Raw genomic sequence first — 12,520 nt, 5'->3', positions numbered from 1 at the left:
ATATATATATATATATATATATATATATATATATATATATATATATATATATATATATATATATATATATATATATATATATATATATATATATATATATATATATATATTCTAAAACATAAAACTATGTCTAAACATATAAATGTTGAAAGTAATTTAGGCAGGAGGTTAAATGTAATTGTCACTGCTGATCACCCATTTTTGTCACTTTCAGGGAGGATCAGATCTTGGCAGGATGGCATTGTCTATACCCAACAACATGACCAACCCTATGGACAGAAGTTTTCCCATTGACAGGCTTCCTATAAGCCCCCCCACCATAGGCTCTTATTTTCCCTCATTGTTTCCCCATGGTCACTACCTGGGCATCCTGGCAAACCCTCATGACATGTTTAACCCTCTGAAGTCCCTGGGCAGACTGGTTAACAAATCTTCACCATTAGGAACCTTCAATTTCAGAGACCTTCCCCCTGTCTTCACCCAAAGCTCTCCTCAGAGCCAGAACATGTTCAGCTCTCTGCCCACTTCATACCCCATCTTCAGTAAAGTCCAGCCTGAACTGTGCAGTAAGAAGGACCCCCAGACTAATGGACAGGTAGAGGGACACCGAATTCCCTCCACCCCCCTAGAGAGCCCCAGGGTCAACAAGAAATGTAAGGGGGTCTCTCTGAGTATGGCCAGCTTTGAGGGTCCACCAAGCAGGACCTATCAGTTCACAGAGGATGATCTGCACACTGTGCTCTATGGGCACACCTGTGGCACCGAGACCAAACGTGCCCAACATAGCGCCACACATGCCATCTCTGGGTTGAGGATACCAGCCAGCTCTACAGGTCAGTACCGCTCACTGAACGCAGTTCTACAGATTCCATTTGTGAACTATACCTTCTGCATGAAACCTGACCATACACCTTACAATCTCCACCTATCAAGTACCAGGGATGTAGGTTTGGATACCTATTGAATGAATTGTTTAGGTAGGATTTTACATGGCATAGTTTTTAAAGGCAACTGTACAGACATTGTGCAATAAAATTGTAAGGTGTATGACCAAGTATCTATAATTTTTCCTCAAAACATGACCGTTCCAATTATGCTATGTCTTTTGGGGGAAACAAATAAATGTAATTTTTGTGTGTGTATGTATGTATGTATGTATATGTGTGTGTATGTATGTATATATATGTATGTGTATATATATATATATATATATATATATATATATATATATATATATATATATATATATATATATATATATATATATATATATATATATATATATATATATATATATATATATATATATATATATATATATATATATATATATATATATATATATATATATATATATAAATATAAATTTAAAAGTTTATCAAGATTTTTATGTTTTTTTTTAAAGTAATTTTATTGTTGCATTGTGCAGGCATGGACTCCCAGATATTGGACAGAGAGGCGCTACAACTCCCAGAAGGTAGATGCAAGTTGATATTATAATAACTGAGGGTCATCTGTCTATTTGGAGATCCTGGTGATGTAATTTTCGTTATGAATTTTTTATTTTATTTTTTTCTCAGGTGTGATCATCATGAGGACCAAGTATGGAGATCTTCCCAAATCAGGGGTCTTCAGCACAAACCTCATCCCTAAAGGGCTGAAATTCGGTCCGTTTCAGGGGAAAGTGGTCAATACAAGTGAAATAAAAACCTATGATGATAACTCGCTGATGTGGGAGGTGAGAAAAATGCCAATTAATAAAAAACAAAAAACAAACAAACCGAAAAGACATTAAAATGACCTGTATGAGCGTAATTCGTTGTGAGTAAAGAAAGCATTGTATCGGATTGAAACACCAACACATCTATCTAACTAGAATATAAATACTAATATAAAGACGGTGAAATATTGCGTTGTCTGGATTGGTAGTTCCTATGAAGCTACATAATTGCCAGATAAGAATGGGGAAAAAAAAAATACCAAAGATTTTCAGACTTCCCTACTTCAAATATATATTATTATTATTATTATTATTATTTTTTAAATGACTAGACTTAACATATATTTTAAAATAGCTAACCACAACAATAATAACAACAATAATAATAATAATAATAATAGCAACAAGAGTATACAAATGTTATTGTGATTATTATATTTGCTGCTTTTATTTAGTTATTATCATTATTTGATTATCGGATTATCTTAAAGGTAATACAAGGAATACAAATTGGCACATTTAAGTAAATTAATACAATTTCCTATATTATGATTGGCATAGAATAGAGCTGTACGTCCAATCCTTTTCATGGAATTGGTAGATATGGTGCCAGGAAGTCGTTGCGACATCTAGGAAAAGATGGGTGATCACACTACAAAACGAATATTTCTAGTAAGGTAACTTCTAGTAGTGGTAATAGTAGTAACCTATACTATACCATAATATAACTATTACCAAGGATACGAATAAACTAATATACAGAAAGCGATAACTAACGGTTAGCTCTTTAGTTGATAATTTATTGCACTGAAATGGTGAGAGTTGTAGTCCATCACTTCTGGCTTAGATGCAAATATAGAAAAGTCAATTCATAATAAATCCTAAAACAAAAACAATCTAACAAAATATGTAATTAATTGACTTCTGAGGTTATTTAGCATTGATGCAAACATTTTTAGTCTTCTTCAGTAAAATTCGTTTGTTTTTCACTTGTCAGATTTTTGAAGGCGGAAGACTCAGTCACTTCATAGACGGGAAGGGGGCATGTGGGCATTGGATGGCACTGGTGAACTGCGCCCGCTTCCCCGAGGAGCAGAACCTGATCGCAGTGCAAAGTGAGGGGGAGATTTACTATGAGACCTGTAAGGAGATTCTGCCCAACCAAGAGCTTCTGGTCTGGTATGGCGATTGCTACCTCCAATTCCTGGGCATCCCTGTCAGTCTGAAGGGCACGGATGATGGCAGAGGCAGTTTCCAACAAACGGAAGGTAAGCTCCTTAGAGGAAACCTCTCTTCCAGGGAAATGGCGCATGCAGAGGCTGCAGCGTTCTGCTATTGATGAGGAGTACAGAAGTCTTTACTTAAACCTCTGTAGCTTTGGGAAATATAATGGTTAGCTGCTCAGTAAAGTCCATCCAAACAAGCCCGTGTAATTGTTATTGACAAGAGCAGAATCAGATCAGGATTATCTGCTAAGTAATTATCTTGCAATGATTTAAGCTAATAGTTATCGGAATATACAAGCCACTGTTATCCTTCAATTTATGGATTTACCTGTGGGGTGTGCTTTTGTTTTTTCTGAGCTCTTACCAGAATAAATACCTATATAAATGAGCCAAAGGAAGGGGGGGGGGGGAATAAAGCAAATCACTGCCTACAGCTGACCATACACTAGACAATTTGAATGTACAATCCCCATTAGATCTACCATCTCTGGAGGACAAGAGCCTGCCTGATTTGGTACTAAATAAATAGATTGCCTAAGTGTGCCTTATAAATACATAGTTATATGTTGGCTCCAAATGGAATCCTAGTGATTGTATAGTGTATATTGTATTAAGGATAATGATCACAGATCTCAGATATGCAAGGCAAAATTATTGCAATGGTGATTACTGTTTCCTACCATGTCCAACTTTTTTTTCTTTTTCTTTTACTGTATAAGTTTTAGACCTTCCATGAACTATGCTTTGCACTGATAAATGCTAACATGCTTGGGAAAAATTGCATGCTAGTTACAATGTTTAGCCCATATATTTGCCATTTACAAATGGTTCAGTATATATAAATGCATAAATGATTCGCTGGCATGCGTTTTCCCAGTATCTTATCCATTCCTTTCCCAGTCCTGTGTTTTTATGCCCAGTGTAGTAAATTGCATAATGTTATTACCATAGGCGTGTGCACAGGGTGTGCCTGGGCACACCCTAATCAACCCATGTGAATTAGCATTATCCAGGGCCGGCACCAGGTGGGTGGTTGAGGGATACCGGTGGCCAGTGTAAATGCCCCCATTATATCAAAAGCTAGGTTCAACTCTAGGAACACATTACACTCGTATTTAGGGCATCGCATAATATGCTCCCAATCAACTGTCTCCCACCACCAGAGCCTCCTCCCTGTGACAGCAAGTAGCATTCATGTGTGTTTGAGCTTTGGGGTGCACACCTATGGTTATTACTATTGTCTCCACAATGTGATATTGAACTGTGAACTATTTTATTGTGTTGCATTTTACTGAGATCTTTAAACAACATTCACACTTTTGCATTCCGGTAATGCACGCAAAAACGCATGTTCCTGAAAATGTGACAAAACGTGCATCGTGTTTGCAGTGCAATTATTTTTTAAGGACACTCCAAAGACGGCCATCAGATATTCATTTTGTCGCACAACAAAACGCCTGAAAGAAGCCCCACACTGCACACTAAAAAAAAAAATGCACACGGCTCAGTGCAAAAAAGGTGCAAGATCTTCTTTGGCGCACGTAGGGCAACTTATTCATGGCAATGGGCTGCCCTATGCTGTTGCATGGCAAACATGCACAAAAAGTATTTTTTCTGTGTCAATGGGGCCTTAGTGAAATGGGGGGCTCTTGTATATGCCTAGGCTGTCAAAATTATGCTAGTAATGAATTCCCCAGCAGTACCCCATTGGACACAGAGGAGGGAGTTGCGGTTAAATTAAAGTGTTGTTCTGAATCTGAATGAAATATATTCTGATTTTTGTCTTGCAGAGTCTGCAGAGGGATACAAGTGTGATCGGTGTGGCAAAGTGTTTGCCTATAGATATTACCGTGACAAGCACCTAAAATACACCCGCTGTGTGGACCAGGGGGATAGAAAGTTTCCTTGCCATCTGTGTCAAAGGTCATTTGAGAAGAGGGACAGACTGAGGATTCACATTTTACATGTTCATGAGAAGCACCGACCGCACAAGGTAAGTTCAACCTACATCTTTTGGTTGTATGTACTAATTATTGCCTATTTACTATACACATACATATGGAGCTGGTTTTTAGTTAATAAAGCCACAAGTAGGCATGCTGCCCAGTACAACCTGTTGTGTTATAGAGGGTGCAAGGGGTGGTAAAAGGTTTGGAATCATGACTAGACTCAGTAGGCCTGAGCTTTAAAACAGCAGAGGAAAAGCGATGGCTTTTCCTTGAATAGTCATTGGCTGAATATTTTTCCCTTCCATAAATAATAAAGGAGGCATCTCATTAAAGCTTATTAACACACTGTTAAACTATGCTAAACCAGGTTAGGACCACCAATAAAATAAGAACAGTTTTGTAAGGCTGGATTCACACCTATACATTGTTAGTGCTTTTTTTCACTACGGTCCATTTAAAATGGTTTCCTATGGAGCACGTTCTGTAGTGCAAATATGCAAAAAGCTCTAAAAATGCATAGGTGTGAATCCAGCCTTAAAGAGGCGATCCTCGCAGACGGCATTTGGGTGCCACAGCTAGAGTGCCTATGAGCGCCTGTGATGGAAACCTGGCTCTGGCTGTTCATGTCAGTGGATTACGGGTGCGTCTGTGTCAGAGTCCTCCATTGCTGTCTAATTGATCATAGCTCTGAAAAGACTATCCACCACAGATAACACATCGGGGGTTTCCTTTTTAGGGGTAAGTGGCTTTGGTGAAGTCACAGAAAGTGAAGCAAGAGAGCTGACCGGAACAATGGGGGTACACACACACACACTCTCCATTTGTCTTTTCCAGAGGACGGTCATAATTTGGAACCTCGGCCATCAGGTCAGACCCTTCACAATCTAGCATCTAGTTGGGTGAATAGGTGGTTTGCTTATTTCAGCATTTAAGCTAAAAAATAAAAAAGAAAATGGTTTATTGGCAGCATAAGACATTCATGAATATGATATTTCAGAATATGGTGCTTCACCACCCGGAGATAATCATCGTCTTACCTCTGTGAACCTTTTACACTCTTGAATATATTTCTGGTAATTAGATTGCGTAAGACTCTCTATTCAGCCTTAAAGATGAGTTAATAATTAGCAAGTCATTTTCCTGGACCCCTGTATTTGGTGTGTGGGGTATTGTGATGACTCTGGTTGGTCTTTTGCAGTGAAAGAGTTAAGCCAAGTCACGGGTGGCTGCCATTATCTCAGCAGGGTTTGGCTGCAGGCCCCATATTTAGACCTGAAAGGCTTGTAAACTGAAATAGATCCAGGTCTGGCTCAATGAGACACACTTTCATTTCACGGGCCAGCTTACATTATTTAACAGTTCAGTTGGCTGAGAAGATTTTCTTGAGTGTTCTACACATATTTGGGGCTAATGCATTGTGTGTAATATTAGAGATGCGTCTAGGATCAATACAAGGTTCTCTTCATTGTTATACTCTAAGCCATCAAGAATACTACTGGTACCTGGGAACCCATTCCATCACCACGAACCCCAGCACTGACTACTTTCCATTTCATGTAGTTATAGTTGGTCTGGTTGAAAAAAGACACAAGTCCATCCACTTCAACCAATAGAAGGGTTTGGGGGGACATACAATCCTATATACACAACCCTTTACCCACTTTTGATCCAGAGGAAGGCAACAAAAGCCAATAAAGCATGATCCAACTTGTTCCAGCAAGGGGCAATTGGATATTTCCTGGATCAACTTTTACCTATAAATATTAGTATCCAGTTATTATATGTGCATCTAGGAAAGAATTCAGGGTTTGTTTTAAAAATTATAATCTACCGATTTTTGTATTTGGCATCCTGTGTTGGACAATGTTGAAATCCATGATATGAAATTATAATGACCGTCACTATGTAAGGTTTGGTCTAAAATCTGTAATGGGTAGATTTCTATACTTAAACATTACCCCGCCCATTGATACTGCACATTTGAGTCGGCGCCCCCTCACACTTTCAGGTAGCGATCCCATTTATTCTCATGTGGTTTGTTCACTTCTAGAACATATTGGCCCAGATTCACAAAGGAGATACGACGGCGTATCTCCAGATACGCCGTCGTATCTCTGAGTCTGAGCCGTCGTATCTATGCGCCTGATACATAGAATCAGTTACGCATAGATTTCTATTAGATCCGACCGGCGTAAGTCTCTTACGCCATCGGATCTTAACTGAATATTTACGCTGGCCGCTAGGGGCGTGTACGCTGATTTATGCCTAGAATATGTAAATCAGCTAGATACGCGAATTCACGAACGTACGCCCGGCCGACGCAGTAAAGTTACGCCGTTTACGTTAGGCTTTTCCCGGCGTAAAGTTACCCCTGCTATATGGTGGCGTACATGCGGCGTACCAATGTTAAGTATGGACGTCGTTCCCGCGTCGAATTTTGAAAAATTTACGTCGTTTGTGAATGGAGCTGGACGTCATTTACGTTCACTTTGAAACCAATACGTCCTTGCGGCGTACTTTGGAGAAATGCACACTGGGAAATTCCACGGACGGCGCATGCGCCGTTCGTGAAAAACGTCACTCACGTCGGGTCATGGTTAATTTACATAACACACGCCCACCTCTTCACAATTTGAATTAGGAGGGCTTACGCCGGCCTATTTACGCTACGCCGCCGCAACTTTCTTTTGAGAATACGGCACTTGCCTGTAAAAGTTGCGGAGGCGTAACGTAAATAGGATACGTTACGCCCGCACAAAGATACGCCATTCTACGTGAATCTACCCCATTGCATATTACTTGCATTAAGCAGGCCTATTCCAATAGATTGTAAAAATTGCACAAATTGTTTTGTATCATGCAGTTTAGAATATTCAATTGTATAGCGTAGTTAAAAAAAAAAATAGTTTGCACATTATTCTGTAAATCTGACCTTTTAGTCTTGGACATTCTTCTATCCAGCATTCATTCTCTATAATACGTAATGTCAAAACACATTCACATTGGAGACAATAAACACAGCTATTGAAAAACAATCATCCTCAATCAATGTTGCTCTAGCCACAAGGGCCGACTCTCCATATGGTAACACAGCCCTGGTCATATAGTGCTTATAAGATTCTAAACTGGTAATCATGATGACATCTGGGTCAAGTTCAAGATTGGTTATATTCTTGTTTTTTTTATCTGATTTCAGTGCACAGTGTGTGGGAAAAGTTTCTCTCAGTCCTCCAGCCTGAACAAGCACATGAGAGTCCATTCCGGGGAGAGACCTTATAAATGTGTCTACTGCAACAAGGTACAGTTACTGGCAGCCTTCCTCATTGCCATTGTTCTCCATTCCTTCTATCTGTCAGAGGAAAATGACAAACTATTTATATTTAGGATTTTTAGTATTGTGTACTATAGATATTCAGAGATGGAAACCATGATATAGGACACGGTTTAATCCTATAATTTATATACTGGGGTTGCTTTCCGAACACTGGCGGGTGCAAAATCTGGTGCTGCTGTGAATGGTCGCCAATCGGCTTCTAACTTCAGCTCGTTCAATAAAGCTTTGAGAAAAAAAAATTGGAACCAGATTTGAGTATATTAACCCCACAGAGGATAATTAATTTTTATTTTTTTTCAAAAACCACTATGCTAACAAAGTTTACAAGTCCCTATTATGGTGGTGTTGGGAGCCATATGTCTATGAGCCCTGGAGCCAAGGGTAAAGCTGACCACACGTTTTACAAAGTCTGTTAGATTTATCAACAACTGTGTATTTCTTATCTGATTCTATCAAAATTGAATGGCTTCTTTAAGAAGACCCTTGCTACATAGTGATTGAACTGTTGATAAATCTGGAAGAGATTGTTCAATCAAATTGGCAGCCAATTTTACTAATGTTTGGAGTTTTTAGAGAAAAGGTGTGGTCACACTTGTTCAGTACATGCAGTGCATGCACTTCAAGTAGAAATTCCAATATGAGATGCAGTTTAGAGCGGAACTAAACTTTTTAAATCAACAATAACTATTTTTAATCCTTATGCTCCTAGCATTAGTACATGGATTAAGTAGGTATATTTATTATTTTATTACATTCTTTGCCTCCTGGCCTAGGCCACAATGATGTTGTACATCCCAGGAGTCTTTATGGGCATTTTTTTTCTCTCATCTGGTGGAGGGGCTTTCTCAGTTTAAGCATGCCCCCCTGCCTGCATGCCTGAGCTAAGGGCAGATTCATTCCAGGAAATAAAAACTACACAAATCATCTGCCCTTACTCAAGATGGCTGCGGCCAATAAACTGTGGTGTTTTTCAAAGTGATTTCTTAACCAAATAAAGCATTTAAACCTGGATAGATGGGTGAGTTTACTTTTGAATATATAACATTTAATTAAACAGCATTTCTGGTGCTCGGATACAGTTTAGTTCCGCTTTAAATATTACAATGCTATATTTGTGTGTGTTTTATGTTCAGGGCCACTGAAATTAATGGGTAAAGCTCAAAAATCCATTTATATAAATTGAAATTCTGAATGGGTCTTCTTCGATTTGTACAATTTAGAATAAAAGTGTATGCGTGGTACCAGTAAGTGAATACGTATATAAAATGCACAAATGGGCATAGATGCAATACCATTAGGTACAAAATGTGGGGTCGATTTACTAAAACTGGAGTGTGCAAAATCTGGTGCAGCTGAGCATAAAAAACAGTTGGCTTCCAAGTATGTGCCCCCCCCCCCCCCTTTAAAAAAAAAAAAACTTAAGTAAACAAGCTGAAGTTAGAAGCTGATTGGCTACCATGCACAGCTGCACCAGAATTTGCACTCTCCAGTTTTAGTAAATCAAACCCAGTGTGTAGCTGCATACTGTATACATAAGTTGAAGGTCTCTAAAATCTAAGAAGATCTATAGTAAGAAATGCTACATTTCCCTACAGTATTGGGTTTAAGAAAGCTATTTCCAGCATGTTTTCATCTTCCAGGAAAGCCTAAATTTGCCCAAAAAAATTTGAATATTTTCAATGGCAAACAGTTATGCCCTGTACACACGATCAGTTAGTCAGATGGAAACGGACCGATGGACTGTTTTCATCGAAAGAGCTGATCGTGTGTGGGCCCCATCAGTTTTTTTCCCATCAGTGAAAAAAAATAGAACCTGTTTTAAAATGTTCGTATGGTTAAAAAAACGATCGGGGGGGAAATTCATTGGTCAAAAATCCATGCATGCTCAGAATCAAATCGATGCATGCTCGGAAGCATTGAACTTCATTTTTCTCTGCACGTCGTTGTGTTTTACGTCACCGCGTTAGACACGATCAGATTTTTAACCGATGGTGTGTAGGCACGACTGATGAAAGTCAGCTTCATCAAATATCTGATGGAAAAATCCATCGGTTCGTTTTCATCAGACGAACCGATCGCGTGTACAGGGCATTAGACTCAACACTCGGTGCAGTTGATTTACTAAAGGAGTAGGTTCTATTAACTAAGCTTTGTAAATAAGGTACAACAATGTTTGCTTTGACTATCCAAATCATGTGCAAGAGAAATTAAACAGGATTTCTGCTTGAATGTGATTGAATGATTGACGTGAACACAGTCTTGCCTCTTTAACTTAAGCTAAGTGAACACTCTACAAAATGAACATGGTCTCTTCCTCTGGTTAAACAACCCCACTGCATGCCGGACATTGTTCTCATGTTGCAGTTCTAAACCAGTCAAAAATCTTTGGGAAAAGATGTTCCTTTTCAATGGTACAACAGGTGATCCCTTACCTACTGCAAGCTTCAGTTATACAAGTCTTTTCTGGAAAATGCAAATTATGGCTAGAGGCTATTCCATTAAAATGCATATGCTCCAAGGTGGAACCAGCGTTTGTCCAGCCCCAGGCTATTGTGATTAAATGATCTTGAAACTACCCATTATACACATAGCACACCATACTGTTTACCACTCTTCCGCCCTCAATGGGTTTGACCAAACTGTGTCTGCTAATCGGCTATCCCCTCCCGCACACAATGCAGCATGCTTCCATACTCTTGTATGCTAATTACCCAGCACTTCCATGATCTTCCATCATCCAGGCTTTCCTGGAAGATGAAAACGTGCTGGGAATAGCCTTCTTAAACTCGAGACTGTGGGAAAATGTAATATTTCTTACTACAGATCTTCTCAGACTTTAGAGACCTGATGGCCACTGTCTCGGACCGAAAGTAATAGGAAATCCAAAATATTGATTTGCCACTTCTACAGGAATAGAGGGGAATCTTACAAGAGGCACACTTGTCCTGGGACACCGATCTAAGCAGGGATTTTTTTTTGAGATTTCCTCTTACTTCTGTTGTGTCTCAGACAGAAATTAAGGTAAATCTCCCCAGTGAGAAATGGGCAGCAAAAAAAAAAAGATCATCTTTAAATAAAAAGTCAGCAATTTCTGTATCCACTTTTCCTTTCCATTTGACTATTTGAAGTAATGTTCATGTGTTCTTCTTTCATTTAGGCATTTACAGCATCCAGTATCCTTCGCACTCATATCCGGCAACATTCGGGTGAGAAGCCTTTTAAGTGTAAACACTGTGGCAAAGCCTTTGCCTCTCATGCAGCCCATGACAGCCATGTGCGCCGCACTCACAATAAAGAGAAGGCGTACAGCTGTACGTTGTGTGGACAGAACTTCTTGGAAATGGAGGAGTTCCGATATCACATGCAGATCCACTCTTCTCTCTAACCAACCCCTCCACCTATTGCTGCTACCTGTCTGTCTTCTTAGCACTGTGCCAACTATTTTAGTTTATTCTAATTATTATTTATTTTTTATTTTATTTCATTACCAATAATTTATTTAACTTATTGAAACCGTTATTTTATTAATGTTTTAATTTATGCATTGACAATGTACATATGTTATAAATATATGCAGAATTTACAACGTTTTCAACTCTATGCTTTAAGTGGAAAGAGGGCAGAAAATATGAAATTCCTTTTAGTAAGCTCGGTTATTTTAATATTTTTAAATGAAAAACTTTGTGTAAGATGCTGTAAATGTACAGATACTGCTTTTCTTCAAGTTCTTATTCCATTTGTAGGAATGAAAAAATTATTTTAGAGACTAAAATATGATGACTGTAAAGGTACTTGTAGCAGTGAGATGTTTGCCACCTAAGGCCTCGTACACACGATGAGTCCAAACCGATGAAAACGGACTGAAGTTCAGTTTCATCGGTCCAAACCGACCATGTGTACGCCCCATCGGTCTGTAGTCCTTCAGTCCAGGAACAAAGAACTTGCTTTAAAATTGGACCGATGGACGCCTGACTGATAGGTCAAAACCGATGGTTAGTACGCAAAAGCATCGGTTCCAAACCTGGGCATGCTCAGAATCATGTCAACGCATGCTTGGAAGCATTCAGCTTGTCGTTGTGTTTTCCGTCACCGCGTTGGACTCAGTCGGTTTTTGAACTGATGGTGTGTAGGCACATCAGACCATCAGTCTGCTTCATCGGTGAACAGATGAAACTGAACTTCAGTCCGTTTTCATTAGTTTGGATTGATCGTGTGTACAGGGCCTAAGTCATTACTATGACGACCTATACATTTTGGTAGGTGATTGACTTACTGGTTTGGATTTTTGTGT

The 12,520-nt window shown here is 39.0% G+C and overlaps 1 protein-coding gene across 1 annotated transcript; it reads left to right on the top strand.

Moving 5' to 3' along the window:
* Nucleotides 1–217: 217 nt before the first annotated feature.
* PRDM14 (PR/SET domain 14) lies at nucleotides 218–12,114 on the top strand. The gene is made up of 7 exons (XM_040354382.1): nucleotides 218–833; nucleotides 1,430–1,477; nucleotides 1,581–1,738; nucleotides 2,718–2,988; nucleotides 4,737–4,939; nucleotides 8,092–8,193; nucleotides 11,387–12,114. The coding sequence occupies exons 1-7, from the start codon at nucleotides 236–238 to the stop codon at nucleotides 11,612–11,614; spliced, it is 1,608 nt and encodes a 535-aa protein (XP_040210316.1). The 5' UTR covers nucleotides 218–235; the 3' UTR covers nucleotides 11,615–12,114.
* Nucleotides 12,115–12,520: the final 406 nt, after the last annotated feature.

The sequence above is a fragment of the Rana temporaria genome, chromosome 5, assembly GCF_905171775.1.
Source record: "Rana temporaria chromosome 5, aRanTem1.1, whole genome shotgun sequence".
NCBI lineage: Eukaryota > Metazoa > Chordata > Amphibia > Anura > Ranidae > Rana > Rana temporaria.
The sequence above is the reverse complement of the archived record's forward strand: the minus strand, read 5'-3'. Positions and strand labels throughout refer to the sequence as shown.

Excerpts from the sequence above, each read along its gene's own strand:
- PRDM14 (XM_040354382.1), top strand. The coding sequence starts at position 236 with ATGGCATTGTCTATACCCAACAACATGACCAACCCTATGGACAGAAGT. Across the intron at positions 2,989-4,736 it reads CAGTTTCCAACAAACGGAAG|AGTCTGCAGAGGGATACAAG; the intron begins GTAAGCTCCTTA and ends TTTGTCTTGCAG. Across the intron at positions 8,194-11,386 it reads AATGTGTCTACTGCAACAAG|GCATTTACAGCATCCAGTAT; the intron begins GTACAGTTACTG and ends TCTTTCATTTAG.